At 38.2% G+C, this 16,858-nt stretch overlaps 1 protein-coding gene across 1 annotated transcript; it reads right to left on the reverse strand.

Moving 5' to 3' along the window:
- Window positions 1–5,960: 5,960 nt before the first annotated feature.
- LOC116332194 (poly(A) polymerase type 3-like) lies at window positions 5,961–14,777 on the reverse strand. Its single transcript, XM_039599258.1, has 18 exons — window positions 14,643–14,777; window positions 14,233–14,394; window positions 14,038–14,104; window positions 13,850–13,931; window positions 13,558–13,667; window positions 13,426–13,479; window positions 13,206–13,317; window positions 12,994–13,083; window positions 12,480–12,618; window positions 12,287–12,359; window positions 12,061–12,181; window positions 11,750–11,834; window positions 10,405–10,458; window positions 10,116–10,235; window positions 9,917–10,023; window positions 9,612–9,841; window positions 8,952–9,031; window positions 5,961–6,036 (listed from the first exon to the last, which is right to left on the reverse strand). Exons 1-18 carry the CDS (start codon window positions 14,648–14,650, stop codon window positions 6,024–6,026), a joined length of 1,707 nt encoding a protein of 568 aa, XP_039455192.1. The 5' UTR covers window positions 14,651–14,777; the 3' UTR covers window positions 5,961–6,023.
- Window positions 14,778–16,858: the final 2,081 nt, after the last annotated feature.

The following is a 16,858-nucleotide window of genomic DNA, read 5'->3' on the forward strand; positions in this document are numbered from 1 at the left end:
AATATTTGTGTGTATGTGCTCACACACATACGCACAATCCAAAAATGGGGAAGCTTTGTGTCCATAAACGTAGAAAGAACAATAGATTCTATATTGGATGTATTTTGACAAAGTGACATGAGACTGCGTTTGTGTTAACAGATGGAAATCAGCTAAAGTTCAGAGACTCAAGAAATGCAGGGCCAGAGGAAAGCTTTATAGTAGCCGTTGGATATTTAAATAGTTTTGTGTAACTGTGTCGCATTTTAAAAGCTGGTCCAGAGGCTATAACTGACAAGAACTAACTTTTACCACTTTTCTGTCACGCACAGCCCACCTATCTCCAGGCAAATCATAAAAGAGGCATCAGAGTTTTTTTTTATAACCCCAGCCCAACCTCCAGGTGAAAATGTCCAGACATGGTAACACCTGTTCAGATTTTCAGCTTATCCAATATTTTGGTTCGTCATTTAATTTCTACAAAACCAAACTACTCTGCAGAGTGCTCACACCCTGGTGGGTTTGATAAAAGACCCTGGAGTAGGACGCTGGAATAGCTTTCAAAGAAGATTTTTTTTGTACTAAAAATCTTGCAGATGGATGACCAAAAAGAAACAGTGTAGCATTTTTCAGTTCTGTGTTTCATGTTTCACGGTGACCTTTCAAAAAACAAGGAAAACAAATATTGAATTTAATTGGAACTGTTTTCCTTTTTTAAAATCTTTTTTTTAGCAATTTGGAAATGATCTCAAAGTGAGATTTAATAAAAAGGCCAAAGCGGGTGAGACAATCTGAATTTCAAATGTAAATATGATTAATAATGACTTGAGAAAAAAGTCTTTTTTCCCTCACGCTCATAAGTCTACAAATGAAGACACAAATTTAGTCTGGAGTTGGTTGCGACTGTGCCATCCTGCTATTTGTGTTCCTTAATGACTTTCTAATTCCTTATCAGTGGGTAGCTAGCCTCCACAGCAGGCAGACAGCGAGCAATGGCAGGGTGCCATCCAGGAACAGGTGCTCTTCCATGTTGTGCTTATGGTGTCCGTAGGCCTCAATTACATCCTTCAGGTTGCTTTTGAATTGAGTGAATCCCAGTGGGTTCAGCGCCTTGCTCTGAGCTTAACTTTTTCTCCTTACACATTTCAAAGCTTGACATTGACTTCAGTTACCACTTTGTTGCCCTGCTGGAAACTTGGCTATAGGGTTTGTTTTAATTTGGCGGAAAAGTTATTTTCCATTGCAGAAACAAAAGAGGTGCCATTAACTCAACTGAACTCTGATGGAGGTACCTGACAGCTTTATATTTATTTATGTTGGTTTTTTATGACCGCCATCACATTTGAGCTTCATTCTACTGGAAATCTTTATAAGCATGGTTGCTTTGAAAAGGTACAATTACTTTGTTTCAGCTTTGCTTAAACATGGTCATTTCAACCAATTACAGTTACAGGTATAAACACCAGCCAGTGTTTGTAGACTTGTGCTGTGAAAAGGTGTAAACACAGAATTTTAAACAGGTGGCAACATATTCTCATCCCAGAATGTCCAATGAGACAAAAGTACAAGGTGTCTCTTGGCTTTGGTGTGTAACCCACACCAGACCGTGATTCGTGTCACGTTTGCACCTTTGACTCCTGAGCCTTTTTTGAGTGTGGTGGGTACTTTCCCTTTCACTTGCTGGTTAGATTTAGCCATTGAGAACTATTTGAAAAGGTTACCAAAAACTACTAGTTTAGGTTGAGAAAAAAATGGTAGTTTGTGTTAAAGCACGCGGCTTCCCAAGATTAAACACACATCAGAAAATGGTGTGAGGACTGAGTTGGGAGTGACAGACCGACCTCATTACTAATTTTTTTCTCTTTTATTTTATTCTTTTTAGCGTTTTCAAACTTCATTAGAAAAAGCAGTCATACAGTAGGACTCCTTATAACTGCATATCTATATTTGAGACTATTTTTTCTACTGAAATGTGTTTGATGTTCTTTCAATAAGAACAGTTCATTTACAAAACGTTTACATTGGGGGTGCCAAATATAAGGCCTGGGGTCCAGAATCAGCCCTGCAAAGACTCCAGTCTGGCCCACTGGACAGCTTTAAAAGAATGTGGTGAGGTGCACAGATTTACATTGTGGGTTTTCTGTGGCGCACATGCTGGAGTGAAGCTTGAATCAAACACTGCGCCCTCCTGCCCTCTGGGAGGCGCTATAGGAGCCTTCGGACTAAGACCACCAGGTACTGGAACAGCTTCTTCCCTACAGCTGTCAGACTCCTGAACTCTGTCTCCTGACACATCACCCACTCATGGACTGAACATACACAACCACCCATAACTGAACACACACACAATGGACAAAGACAAACAAATGGCCGACTGTACCCTCATACACACAATAATAACATGGACTGAACCACCACTTACAACCACTGGCACTTTATATAACTACTGTATAATTTATCCATATATCTCACTGATCTCGACTGCACTACTGTAAATGCTGTATTCATACTGTACAATACAATAATTATAGTTTTAGAACTGTTTATTAATACTTGCAATTGTATATCTATAATCTGCTGTAGCTTTTCATATTTATACCAAACCTGTTCATAACTTGTACATTCACTTCAGTTATAGCCTGTACACACTATGGACCGATCCGATATTACGTATCGGTCCGATACTGACCTAAATTACTGGATCGGATATCGGAGAGAAATAAAAAATGTGATCCGATCCATTAACTTTCACAAAAGCACCTCACAAAACTTGCGACATGGCGTAACTCAGCTCTTGGCACGTCGGAGCAGTATGCGTCACATGATAGAGCGGCTGTCGGCGGTCTGGTTGAGCATTTGGAGCCTCGCTACCAAACCGGCATTTCATCTCCGAGAAAGTTATTTAAATTAATCTCTGAATGTTTGTAAAGCATTCCCATGTTAAGCTTAATAACCGATATATGGAGCGACTGCCTCTCATTCTCTCCCTCTCCTGTTGCTACTTCAATCATGAAACTGATCAATGATCGGCTGATCAGCTTTTCTGTCACGAGTCCGTCTCCCTTCTTTGTTTTTGGCCCACTTTGCACCAGAAAGAGGAAACCAGCGGCTGAACAACAGCAGCACGTTTAAGCTTGATAAGCTGTTGTTAGAATTTATTTAATATTACTTTCTACACCAGGATCCTTTTCTACATAGCTGACGGCTGGTAACTGTGCAGGGGCGGATCTAGCAAAGTTTAGCCAGGGGGGCAGGTAGGACATTAACAGGGAAAAGGGGGCACAAAGACATACTTTTCTTTTTTATTCTCATTTAAAATGTCTCGCTTTTAATAAATATTTATATGAATCTTACACCCAAAGTTTTAATCTGATGTAAAATGTATAGAAGTCCATTACTGTATATAGTAACTCTTAAGTCTAATGTATACCCTAGTGAGCTATAGTACTTTTTCCTTTGGAACCATCTGTGCAGTCTGCAATTCTGTTGAAGAAAGATGTTGAATCTATTTAATTATTGTAGAAAAATAATTGATTTCTGTGCATTTTTATTCAGTTATTTTTTTTATTATTATTATTATTTTTACACATGCATTAAATTAAAGTTGATTACGTTGATTAAGCATCACGATGCGGAGGGTGGGGGGTGTTTCCCTATTTTTTTTTGCTGGGAGTTTGCAACCCTGTTAGTTAGGTTGTTTAATATTTCTGCTAAGTACTCTTTAAAATTCCAGAATAGGGAGGATGGAGCAGGTTTAAGTTTGTTAGCTCAGTGTTGCTGAACTATGAAATATTTTGGGTGCAGTGTATTTTTTGCATACAGGTATAACAGAATAGCCTTAGTGTTTTTGTTTTTTTTTAACTTGAGTATGAACTTATACAAAATGCAGAAAGATATTTAAAAAAAACTGTTTTATTGATTAAAAGATACACTATATCGGATTCATATCGGTATCGGCAGATATCCAAATTTATGATATCAGTATCGGACATAAAAAAGTGGTATAGTGTCATCTCTGCTATATAGTACATTCATAACATACCTTCATACCGTGTACATTGTATCATATCTATAATAGATCTATATTCTGTAATATATCTCTATTATTGCTAAAGTACTTTCTGGATGGATGCAAACTGCATTTTGTTGCCTTGTACTTGTGACGTGTACAATGACAATAAAGTTGAAATCAATTCTAATTCTATTCTATTCTATTGTGTTTAGTGCCAGGGTTCCTCTTTGATACTGGTACAGTAATTGCTGAAATCATTTACATGATATTAAATAATATTAATTAAAGTTATTGGCACGTGTCAGTCAAAACTAAGCCACCTTTTAAACCAAGATATTTACATTAAGTCTTACGCTGCACTCATTTACATGTGGCTGAAAAGTGTTTAGAGGAGCATATGAAAGTTGTTTATTGTCAACAGTAATAAGTAGACTTCAGAAAGAGGTCTGAATGGAGCTTTGTATCAGACATTTTGACTAACATTTTGACTTCACCTGTTTTCAAGAATTTTGCTTGACACAAGTTCACAGGCTGTGACTAATTAAAAAGATCGTTATTCGTCCAGATTTATACGTCAGACTGTTCTGCAAAGCAGACACTGAGCGTTTTCTTTGCTTTTTAGGACAGTTTTCCAATTCCACAATTTCCAGACGACTGTCAGAATAATTTAGATACATCCTGATATTAGTCTATTATTAACACTCTTGTCTTCATTTGTGGAGCATAAGCAGGTCACACTTTACAAACAGACAATATTTTGACTGTCAGAATCACTAAGCTGATATCTACTCTCATTAATGCAGAAATTACAATCCATAAACACAAACAGCCAAATGCTTTTATTTCTCTTTCACTGTTTTTATGCTTTAATCTAGCCAAGTTTCCTATTTTGTCCTATAATTTCCTTCCTTGGGGACATTTAGAGGACAGACATTAATTTTTCTTATAAAAAAGACTTGGACTCATATAAATTAGAGGCATGCTGTGACCAGAACCTGGAAAGCAAAGATTAGCATCAATTTAGAATATATGTTATTGATATCGGTGTGTTTTATGGGCTCATTTTCTTCTTGTAAAGCATATTGAGACTTTGGGGAGTTCACATTTAAATAAAGTATTAATTACTTCATTAATTTACTTTCTTTGGTGCTGAAAATGTGGCTTTGGTCCAAACTTTAATGGGCTTCCGAAAGACATTACATTTACACTTTGTGTAGTTTTTGAATCCCTGCTATCATAAAGTCTTCTGAAGGTAACCATTCAAATGCTGCAATGTAGAACAAAACAAAAAAACTACATTGTTTATAACTAGAAAATTTTCCATGTGTAAAAAAAATTTGCTTATTTAAGTTTGTTTCCTGAGGCGTCAGGCATTCACTTCCCCTCGCACAGTATATGTGCACAAATTCAATAGGTGCAGGTGTGGAATTAAGCAGCAACCAGGTGTGCGAGAGTTTGTGGATATGTATGTTTTTACAGGTAACTGCTGCTAAAGTGGATGTGACAGTTCGTGATGGTGGGGGTGGGGTGTGACAAGGAGGGATTGACCCTCTTATCAGTGATCACTTTCAAAGAAATAATATGCACACAACCCCCACCTCTTGACTGACAGCTTCAGTTAACTGAGCAAACACAAATATAAAGTCATTTTTCTGCCACTTTGTAACTCACCATAACTCAGTTAACCGAAGCTGTCAGTCAGGAAGGTTGTGTGTGTGGCGTTGCTGTTAAAGTGACCATCAAAAGGCCAGTTCCTCCCTTGGTTTCCGCCCCGTAACTGTCAAAAGTCAGTCAGTCAATTAGCACAAGCAGCACTTCAGTTTCTAAAGCAGAAGCTCTTGCATGCTTGTGGGGCTGATTTATGTGCTTACATGCTTTTTTCTTCTACATGCAGTGATGCATGTGTGTATAGCACTATAGTTTCAGTACAATGTAAACTTAACACACACAGAAATCAGGCAATTAAAGGAGATGGAGTATTTTATTTTTATGTATTTATTTTGCAAGCAGAAAGCGATTCAACCGGTGGCAATTAAGTGGTCTGCCTGTAAGAGAAACAGTACTAAGTTAGTGGTCAGGCTTGTAACACCCCCCTCTGTAGAATCATCTGTGACTAGCATGCACAAGTACAACAGATATCATAAAGATTTAGCAAATAACTCATGGAGTTTGATTTGTCTTGTACACAAAGTAAAGACTAAAATGTGTATAACAGATTAAAAATCTTCAGTATTGGTATCAACTGTGTTATCTTCCCCAGAAATGTCAGTTTCCAGATATTAAAAGTAATTTATAGCCCCAAAAAGTAATTAACAACAAACTCAAGCCAAGATTTCTTTTTTCTTTTTTTTAAAAAGAGCGAAAAAGAAAAAGAATCCGATGCCTTTTCCGAAGTATTACACTGGATCCTGTCAGGGAAAAACTGACACAGGCACATTTCCCCGTGAATGGCACTTCTCTTCCACCACACTGGTCAGATCACTCAGAGCAACATAACAGTACACATCTACCAGGCCTCCTCTGATCTCTCCCAGGAAGGAGACAACACTTTCATATCAATACCCTGTCATCTCACAATGTGGCATCTTCCCCTTTGAAGGCACAGTAGCGTTGTTGCTGTTGCTCAGATGTGAAACTCTTTCTTAGCTTTTATCATCCTGTTTTTTGGGCAAGGAGGAGAGTAGTGGGAGATGAAGGAAACAATTTCTTTTTAACTTGGACCCACCAAAGTGGAAAGAAACAGCGTGTTGACAGGTGTGTGAAAGGAGTGCTGCTGGGTCAACTGGGGAACTTCAGAGACCAGTTTAGAAGGCTTAACAAAAGTCTCTCAAAAGAGTGGGCTAGGCTTTCTGGCAGAAGAGCAACTACCAACACTCATGTACCAATCAGAAGTTAGCACTGAAGGCTAGTTTCTAAGAATAGCTGATTTATTTATTTATTTATTTTTTTTACCAAAGATTACTATTTGAGAAAAAAACCATGCTGGTGCCAGAAGAGACAGAAGCCGGAGAGATTTACTCCTTGTCCTGAATTACCAGCCAGCTGTAAACTACAAGTCCCATTCCACAGCAGGAGGATCACTCCTCCCATTAGCCTTGGCAAAGAGCCGACCACAAATGTGAGAGCCGTGGTCGTCGGGAGGCCCGGTTAGGACGAGACCCTCTGTCACTCACTGCGACACTTGTCATAAAATCATTGTATTGCCATCAATCCGGGGACCTAACCACCACCACAGCAGATGGAGGCCCAGCAGGAAGACAGGGGGCCGTGCCCTGAGCCTCAGCCCCACACAGAGTGCACACGGCAGGAGTAAGCAGGGCCACAACTACAGGGGAGCCCCAGACCTTAAACTGGACCTCCTGTGGATACACCTCTGGATTGAGTCCTAATGTTGTCCTTGATTAATTACAAGCAAATGCAAGTGAGGGAAAAACAGGCTTGCTTTTAACTTCAGTCAGATCAGACACCTATTTAAAAATATATCAGATCATCAGTGATTAGTCTGGATCACAATTGTAGATATCAGGAAATACATCAAGGTCTAAACAGTGGCCACACAGAGCACGAACACGAAAACAGTGATAAACGCGGTGTGCAAAGAATAAACATGCCTTGCCTCCCCTGAATAAGGATATGTAATGATATTCATAAAGAGACCACCTACTGAGACTGCAGAAAAAACTGTTCCTTAGCAACAACATACACACTCTTACAAGCCATATCTTGGGAAATTTTGACCGGATTGGGATGCAAACAACAGAAAACCTTTAACTAGGCCATGTTATGAGACAGCTCCCTATGGCTGAGTATCTCAGTGTCTCGCCTGGCACAAATCTTCCCCCAAAATGATACATATTGCATATCAACAAAATACAGTAAAGAGGAAAAGAGCCAGCTTGTGGTATTTTTGCAAAATCAAAATCTCAGCCCGGTTTTAGTCCCGTTCAAATTTTTACTTGAGTGATTACAAATCATACAATTAACGTTCCAACATCCATTATGACTAAATGTCAAAAAGAACAAAAGTACCTTTTTGAGCTAGCTTTAAAAGAAAAGAAAAAAAGCACATGATAATTTTACAAGTTGTCACACAATGGATACTTTGTGCTCACAAATGGCCACAAAGTGGTCAGCCTCACCTTTTAAGCTCTGTTCTCCCTCAATCACTCGGAATCAGTTTCATATCATAAGCTGAACGACGCAAATGTCGCATTTGGTGTAGAGTGAGGAAATCTATTCAAAGCCAGTGAAAGTATGAAACTCCTAAGCCTATGAGGAATTGAAATTGAAAGCTTATTTTTGTTTTGTTTTTTCCCCCTTTTTTCTTTTTCTTTTTTTGGCAGTACTAAAATCTTAAGCATAGTTCCTATTAGCCTCTTTATCCAAATAGATTACAGCCCAATAATAAGTGATGTTTGTTTGTCCCTGTCATTAATTGCAGTTAATCAAAGACAGCAGATGACTTAAAAGCACCACTTAGCAAAGAGCTGGAAGAGGTCAACAGACAAAACACTTTCCTCTGGGAGCAGGGCTTCCAGGAAAAAAGAAAGAAACGATAAATTATTTTTAAATGCACAACATAATAGATCATCACCCCCAATGTATTAATTAGCACCTCACTACTATTATCTAGTCTCCAAATCGACACACTAAAGTGAAAAATGCAAGCATTCGGATTCTTTAATTTCCTTCCTCAAAGTGCAGAATATTCGCAGAGATAACTGAATCCAAAGCTGCTCCCATAACTCTAATCTGCAGAATTTTTTTTCTTTATCAGCCACTGACTGGCATCTGAAAAGTTGATCTGTTCACACATTGCTTCACTGCAGTTGAGCAGAAAGGCTTCATTGCCCTCTTGTGGTAAAGAGATGAAATTCATCAAAGTGTGTAAGTGTAGCATGGAAGACATGAACTGGAGGAAACTAGGGAGAGGTTTCTGTTCATTCGTGTTCTTTTGTACCTGGGGGCTGTAAGGCTGACGGCGGGTTTCGCAAATGCAGAAGGTCCAGTGACGTTGGACAGCTGGTCCACGGGCAGACTCTGAGAGACAAGGAACAGACTTATTCACAACATATTAATATTTCTTGACAGTCTAAGAAAACTGATAACAGTCTAATGTCTTTATGTTAGGGGTAAGGTAGGGGTGTCAAACATAGGGCCAGGGGGCCAGTATCAGCTGGGCAAAGACTCCAATCAGGCCCAGTATTTTGTAGTAGTATTTTCATAACCTTTACAGCTTTTCCTATTGATAGAGATCCTCACCCCTTGCCATCCATGCCACACCAAAGTACAAGAATATTTTCTCTGAATTAATTCAAACTTCATAGTCTCAATTTGTAATTACTGGATACTAACTTACTAAGCAGTGATATACCAGAACCTTTAAATTTTTATTATATAGTTTCACTGGTCAGGCCAACTTGCTTAAGGCAGTTTGACACTCCTGGGTTAAGGTAGTGTACAAGACTACTACAGACTCTAGGAAGTGACATAGCCTAGTATCTAATCCACCTTAAAACCAAAAAACGTTTGACTTTTTTACCACTTAAGAAAGCAAAACAAAAAAAGAAAACCAATCTAACATCCAAGACATGCAATTTGGATGGATGATTGAGCAAACCTTGTCATCTTTGATTTTTTTGGATGGTGTCTCAGATCTATGGAGTAGTTCTCTCTTTTTCGTGCCCTGTTTGTCAGCGCTGACAGGTGAGACGTGACAAGGCGGCAGTGTTTCAGAGGGTTGGGGAGCTCTCTGCTGTGGCTCATAAATGAGGTCTTCCCTCCTTAGGCATGCGACTGATAAGGACATCCCTTCATCATATATGTCAGAGCTCCTGGCCAGGCTGTTGACTTCAACAAAATAAAAACACATTTTATAATTTCAGGAATTACTTTTTTCTAATTAAAAAAAAAAGAAAAACTTACCGATATTAGTGAAGGTTTCGAAGCTGCATTCTAGATTTATTTGACATCTTTCAGAGTCTTTCACATTTAAGACAAGTCCAATGAGCCACATTGTGCTCGGTCCATCTCTAAACCAGACAGAAAAACAGGCACGAGTTAACAAAGACAACGCTACTCATAAACACGGTTTAAACGTAACCAGAACATCGCTTGTGTTTACTTTTTATTCGCTTTTCTGTGCCCAGGAAAGGCGTGTGGGTGAACATGGGCCAAGGAGACCAGCTCATTTCTCTCCAAAGTTGACACCAGTAATCTGATTTTCGACTCCACGAGGCCAACCCTGCCAGAGCGAACAACACAGAGTTTTCAGAAAGAGGACAGCGCTACAGCAGTCGGGAATGAAATATTAAAACTGTTTTCAGCCTTTAAGAGAAGTGCTGGAACACATAAGAAGGATTCATACCCAAAGTCATGAGATGTTCCAGTTTTGCTTTGCGCGATGTACTCACCATTCGAGACACTTCTCTTCTGTAGTATAAGATGCTTCCAACACAGCGTAGTGCCTTGAAACATGAGACAGAACAATGGCGATAGGCTCCACACATGCTGGAGTCTTACATTAATCATGCTTCCTGTTTTTGAAGCTGATTGACTGTCTAATCAATTTTTAAAGCAAGTCAGGCAGCCTAACAGGACAGTGGGTAACAACGCTGTACACATAACAGAGAGAATACTGACGTACTGATGATTTCCCCTTTACTGCACTCGGTGTAGCCCTCACAACAAACAGGCAACAGCTGATGATTACACCATTAACCTTTTATTTGCCATTTTATTAAGTAACCCAGAAAATCAGAACACACTGTGATTTTATTCAGACAGGACAAGATTGGAGATTAGATGAAACTTTATTAATGTGGGTTCCTCCGGGAAATTCAGTGCAATATAAGTGCAGCAGGAATGATAGAAGCTACAGATTCCACAAGAGTTTAGAGAAAGCATTAAAGAATCAGCAAATATCAGGAGCTCAAAAATGACTCAAACCATCCAACAGCTCATATAGCGATGAATAAATGAGAAACTACTTCAAATACCCCAACAGGTTTCAGTTTATATTTGAATCATGGACAGAAAACAGCAAAATCTGTTCAACAAACCCACCACTCCACCATTATGCAAATGCATGTCTGAAGCAGCATACCAAGAGTTTAGAAAGCAAACAAATAATTTAAAATCCTCACAAAAACTGACAGACGATCCGCTTCCTATAAAATGACTCAAACAGACTTCACTGAACGCTTTTCAATTAATAACAGCAAACAGCCAAACTTGTCCAACCACAGTTCAGGAAAGTCAGGTACAAACGTAAGTTTGTCACAGTTTCAGCAAAAGCGGATCCACTTTTTAAATTTAACCAATCAGGTTTCCTGTATATTAATTGAATAACAGCAGTGCATTTTCTGTACAATCATCGTACAGTCGGCATCCCAGACATTTTCCTAAAACAATAACATAAGACAGCCTGGCTTAATCACCCACTTTAAATTTACACAGCACACAGAGTAAGATTACAAAGTGTGCACAAAACATTCTTATTTTGCCTTTTATATACAGCAAAGATATCAAAATTTAAATAGCTGTTAATTTAATTTAATTTATTATTATTACAATTTAAAAAGTCAAACATCATCAAATACAATGCTCTTTTCTTTGTCAAAGTACAAATGAACAATCAGAAGACACAAGTACAAAAGAGCAACACAGTGTGTAGTAAAATATTAAGAAATGAGGGAAGACAGTTGTGTTCTGTGTGTGGCAATGTCGATTTTCATCTTTACATGTCTTAATACATACTGGTACTTCTGGAAAAAGTCTGTTTGTTCAAAGAGTTCAGACCACTTTGCTTTTTTCTGCTCTATTTCCTGGCAGATGGCGTGACCTTTGGATGAGGAAGGAAATAAAACTGGTTAGAGTCCAGGTATAATTAAACCCCCTCGCTTTGCTTACAGAAGAACATCCCTGATGTTGTGAGTGAAACAGTCTGAACAGTCCAGCTCAAGTCAGTGAACAGTTTCACCTGAACAACTGACTTCACATTGGAGCAAACAGAGAGGTTCAAAGACTGTTAAATTACGCTTGTATTTATGGTGGTTATAATCTCCTACCTCGATGAATCTCCTCATTCAAGATGGCGAGCGTGGACCGAGAAACGTTAACTGAGGTGTTCTGCTGCGGGTACGCTGGGGTGATGATGGGCATCAGGTGACAGCGGTCACTTTGATTGACCTGGAAATGCAGAAGCACGTTTTACTTGTGCTTTTTGAAAATGTTCATTTACTAAACATCTGGCGGTGGTGACTCCACCAGATGTGTTTTTTTAGCTGGGCAAACCTTGGGATCCCAAAAAGGAAGGTTGTAGTTGCATTTTTCTACTTCTATCAAGCGGATTGGGATCGGCCACACCCTGAGACAAAACATATGAGAGTTTCACAGCTGATCTTTGTTTGCATTGGGTGTTGACACTTCATTTTAAAAATAATAGTTTTTTTCATCAAGGAAATGGGGAAAAAGTGAGACAACTCACCACATGGAGAAGATCTTGAAGAATTTTATCACCAGGGTAGAAGTGGTAGCATTTGGGTACACCTGACAAATCCTGGCTACCATTATGGCCCACGATACACCGCCCAAGAAACCCAGCTTGTTGGAGTAAATGTTACGCTCTGAAGGGAAACAACAGAAAACATTAGACTTCAGCATCTATATTATTATCTCAAAGCACCCTTTAGGTATTTGATAAGACTTTTATAGTTTGCATTGCTGCTGCTTCCTAATTCTCCTGCTAATTCCAAATACTCAAATTGGTACTTGGACAGGTACTAGTCACTGTGCCACCAAACAATAAATCATCACTTATTTTTTGGCCTGTGGACAGAAGACTATGTCAAAATACTAACAGATGTGTCAGGAGGTAAACTACTCAAGGTCTACATTTTTAATTTCAGAATGTAAGGCTCGTGCTTGAATGAAATGCCAACATGGCTTAACAATATGAATATAAATGTGTAATTATCCTACAAGTTGAAAGTTCGACTCACGTTTGGCCCATAGTTTGATGGCTCTTAAAGCAACCCTGAAGTTGAGAACATTGGGTACCAGCCTGAGAATCTGTTCTGTAACTCTGTAGCCTACAGACAAGAAACAAAAGCAGAATTTTGTTTTATTTATTTATTTTTTAAGGGGGGAGGCCAAGAAGATCTGTCAGGTGCTAATTAGCAATTTAATTACCAAATTTTAATCAGACACTTACCGTTGAAGCTTCTGACACAGCGTATATCTATGTCCTTCACTATGCTGTTATTGAGAAGGTCAAGGTTATCAGGAACGCTCCTCCGAGACAGCAGAGCGAAGACTAAGTCAATCTTTTAAAAAAGACAAACACAAAGACAATGATTAAGACAGATACAAAAACACTGTCCCTGAATCATCCTGCATTTTTTTTTGTAAAATTTGCTCTCTAAACAAATTACCTGTATCCCTTCCCAGGACAGTGTGATGACCGGGACGTAAGCCTCTTCGATGGCCTGAGGACAATGATACCGTCAGCTTGCAGAGCAAAATGTCATTCAACTTTTGTACAATGACTCAGTGATGTGAATGACCTGTATGTCTTTGACCTCCTTCTGAGCTTTCAGCTTTGCAAAGAAGGACGTGAAGAAGGCTTTTCTCTCAAGGAATCCAGGTCCGACACACAGAGCATCAATATCAGCACCTGTCAAAACGGCACTATTTCAGATAAAAGCAAAGCCAAGGAAAGAGCTAACTACTGTCCTGCCCTGGGCTATCATTTTCACCATGTTCTTTCAGAAAGTTAGCGCTGAAAGATGCCGTACAATCACAAAGACATGCAAGATTTAATTGCACAACAACATTAGATAATGTCTGGGTAATTACCCTTTGAGTGAACTCCCAGATGATACGAGCCAAATGGGAAGATCTTGCCTCCAACTTTTTCTGTAACCACTTCAGGTACGTTCTAAAAATCAAATGACATTACCCATCAAAATAAACCCTGTGCAACTCTCTTTGTTTTTCAGATTTGGAGATTCTTTTTTTAAAAAAAATGCTAGATAAATTCTTACCATTTCTATGCATATTTCTTTGAGCCAATCCCTAAAGAGGGACTCCAGTCTTCTGAAAACCCTTTCTCTGCAGATGAAACAGAGCATTTTGAAATTTCTCTGAAGTGAGAGGTGCTATGCAGTCAACCGCTTGCACTGACTCTTTCTCAAGGTGATGCAACATTAAACAGGGCTGGAAAAAAATATGTACAACACCTGTGCTCAAATTCTAAGTTGTTTTCATATACATTGTAGGATTTCATAGTGTCTAACAGTTTTCTGGTCTGGATCAAGTTTTCCTCTTCAGGTAGATCCTCGCTGATAGGACCAGTGAGCCCATAGGTCTTCGGCATGTTTGACCATGTGGGAGTTTGGCTCCTGTTTGGATTAAAAGGAAAGTGTACATGCTAGTGTACTAATGGGAAACCTTAAAAATAAATAACATTATGAGAAAACTAAAAATATGTATAAAATATACTATTTTGTTACGAAATTTTAAATATGATTCCTATTAATCCCATAACAAATTCGTAACCATAACAAAGACCGGATAGCAATGATATTTATGTGGTTTAACTAGCTAAATTGCTGAAAAAGCAGGAAAAAAATGGGATGCAAGTACTTACTGAAACATTGTTGCACTTGTTTCTTTAGTTGAGTCAAGTATATCTTGCTTGCTTGCTTTCTCAAATCAAAACAGCGCTAATAACGACACGCTCCTCCAACATTCCATGTTCAGCAATGAAGGTGAGCAGCAGAAGAACAGTGACACGTGACGTGAGCCCCAGGTATGTATGCTTTTAAAGCTGCATTAAAGTCCACATGCAACACTACAAGTATCAAGGTTAATTTATACAAAAAACACTGTAATAGATAAACAGTAATAATTTAACTCTGTCTGTGAAACTGGAATTGAGAAATAAGTGTTCAAACCTAAAGTTTTTTGAACATGTTTAGCGCCCTCCTGTGTCAGTACCGGATTGGTTGCTGATTATGGAATGACATTAGTTTATGTTAGCGAACTAATAACAGAACCAGTTACTGAGTGGAAAACAAGGCTGTTAAAAATAAAACAGCCTAAGAGAGTCACTTTTTATTACCCCTGGCTGCAACAATATGTATATATATATATATATATATATATATATATATATATATATATATATATATATATATATATATATATATATATGTTTTTTTTTGTTAAAAAAATAAATGATAAAGGCTAGACTGTCACTGTCACTGAAACGGGAAGATCCACTTGTTAGCAATGATGGTTGGGTGTCCAGGTCAGCTGTGCCGAGCTGTGCAATTAGAATTAATATGTGTAGATCATGTCCACTTTAAATTTATATCGGCGCAGTCAGAGTAACTGGGTATTAGTTTTGTCTCAATATAAAATATTTTAATTCGATATTTAAACATAACAAAAATATTTGTCCATTACCTGTGGTATTACATTAAAATATTACTTTATTTCAAACGAAGCTCATTGTTTTGAATGTCATTAAGTGTTTAACTATGTTTAATAAAGCTGATACAATTATCACTTATGCAATAAGTCTCTTTTGTTTACAATAATTAAATAATTGTTTGTTATTGTGCTTCATTATTATAAGGTTGCTCTAAAAAGCCCCCAAAGCCTCCAGGTAGTACAAAACACCACAGTGAGAGAGCTCTGACAGGGACAAGAAAGACATATTTCTCCTATATTGACTTCTCTCCATTTGTTCCCTGTTAAATCCAAAATTAAATTTAAAATTCCTTCTCTTTACCTACAAAATCCTAATTAGACCCCATCATGTATTAAAGAGAATATCTGAAAGGGATTTCTGCTATCAGGCTCCACTCATATGAAACCAGCTTCCAGTCTGGATTCAGGAGACAAACACACTCTCTGGTTTTAGTATTAGACTCAAAACTTTACCCCATACTCTTGCTCTATTTTTTTTCTTTTCTCTTTCCACTCACCCCCAGCCGGTCATGACAGATGGCTCTCCTTCCGTGGGCCGAGTTTTGCCGGAGCTTTTTCCTTCCCACTGTTAAAGATTCAAGTCTTTATTGTCATTATTCAAGCGTAACGAAATTACACCTATACTCCCTCACGTGGTGCAAAAATATTTAAATAACCAATTAATATACTAAAATGTGTATTTGTGTGTCTGTGAAAATATATGGGCTTATACATGCATATACCTACATTATGTATACATTATACACAAACATATGTAGTTCTGGAGGATGTAAACAGTAAGATTGCAGATGAGATTACTGCAGATTAGGAATGAACATCAGCTTTTCACAGACCATATGTAATGTGTATATATATGATCCTTGTGAAATTGAGCATTTCACTTTGATGTTATTTACAGATAATGACATGTACATAAGTAGATTTTATATTTGTATATATATACATTTGTGATTTGTATAGAACTCCCTGAATACTGGGAGTTAAGAAGAGGCAAAGTGCTGTTGATGTTTTCTTTACCTCACATCATAAAGCACCTTGAGGCTATCTAAATAAACCTGAACTGAACTCAGTTGATGCCATTTCTTCTGATTTCAACTGATTGCTAACATTGCTAAATTAAAAATGATGATTTTAATGCTTATAGTTTGCTTCTGCTGCCCACACGTGGCAAGAAAAAACACTTTTTTCAGGTTGAAATGAGGTCAGACAAGTTTAATCCTCCAATCAGTTCATTAACTGATATCTCTCCACTTAAGGTGTTCCATCTGCCAGACAAAGTTACAAATTACGTGACAAAGGAGTTATTTTGAACAACTGTGGGCCACAACCAGACAACCAAATGGTTTAATCTGGCCCACTGGATGGTTT

Source organism: Oreochromis aureus, linkage group 15 (genome assembly GCF_013358895.1).
Source record: "Oreochromis aureus strain Israel breed Guangdong linkage group 15, ZZ_aureus, whole genome shotgun sequence".
In the NCBI taxonomy this organism is placed as follows: Eukaryota; Metazoa; Chordata; class Actinopteri; order Cichliformes; family Cichlidae; genus Oreochromis; species Oreochromis aureus.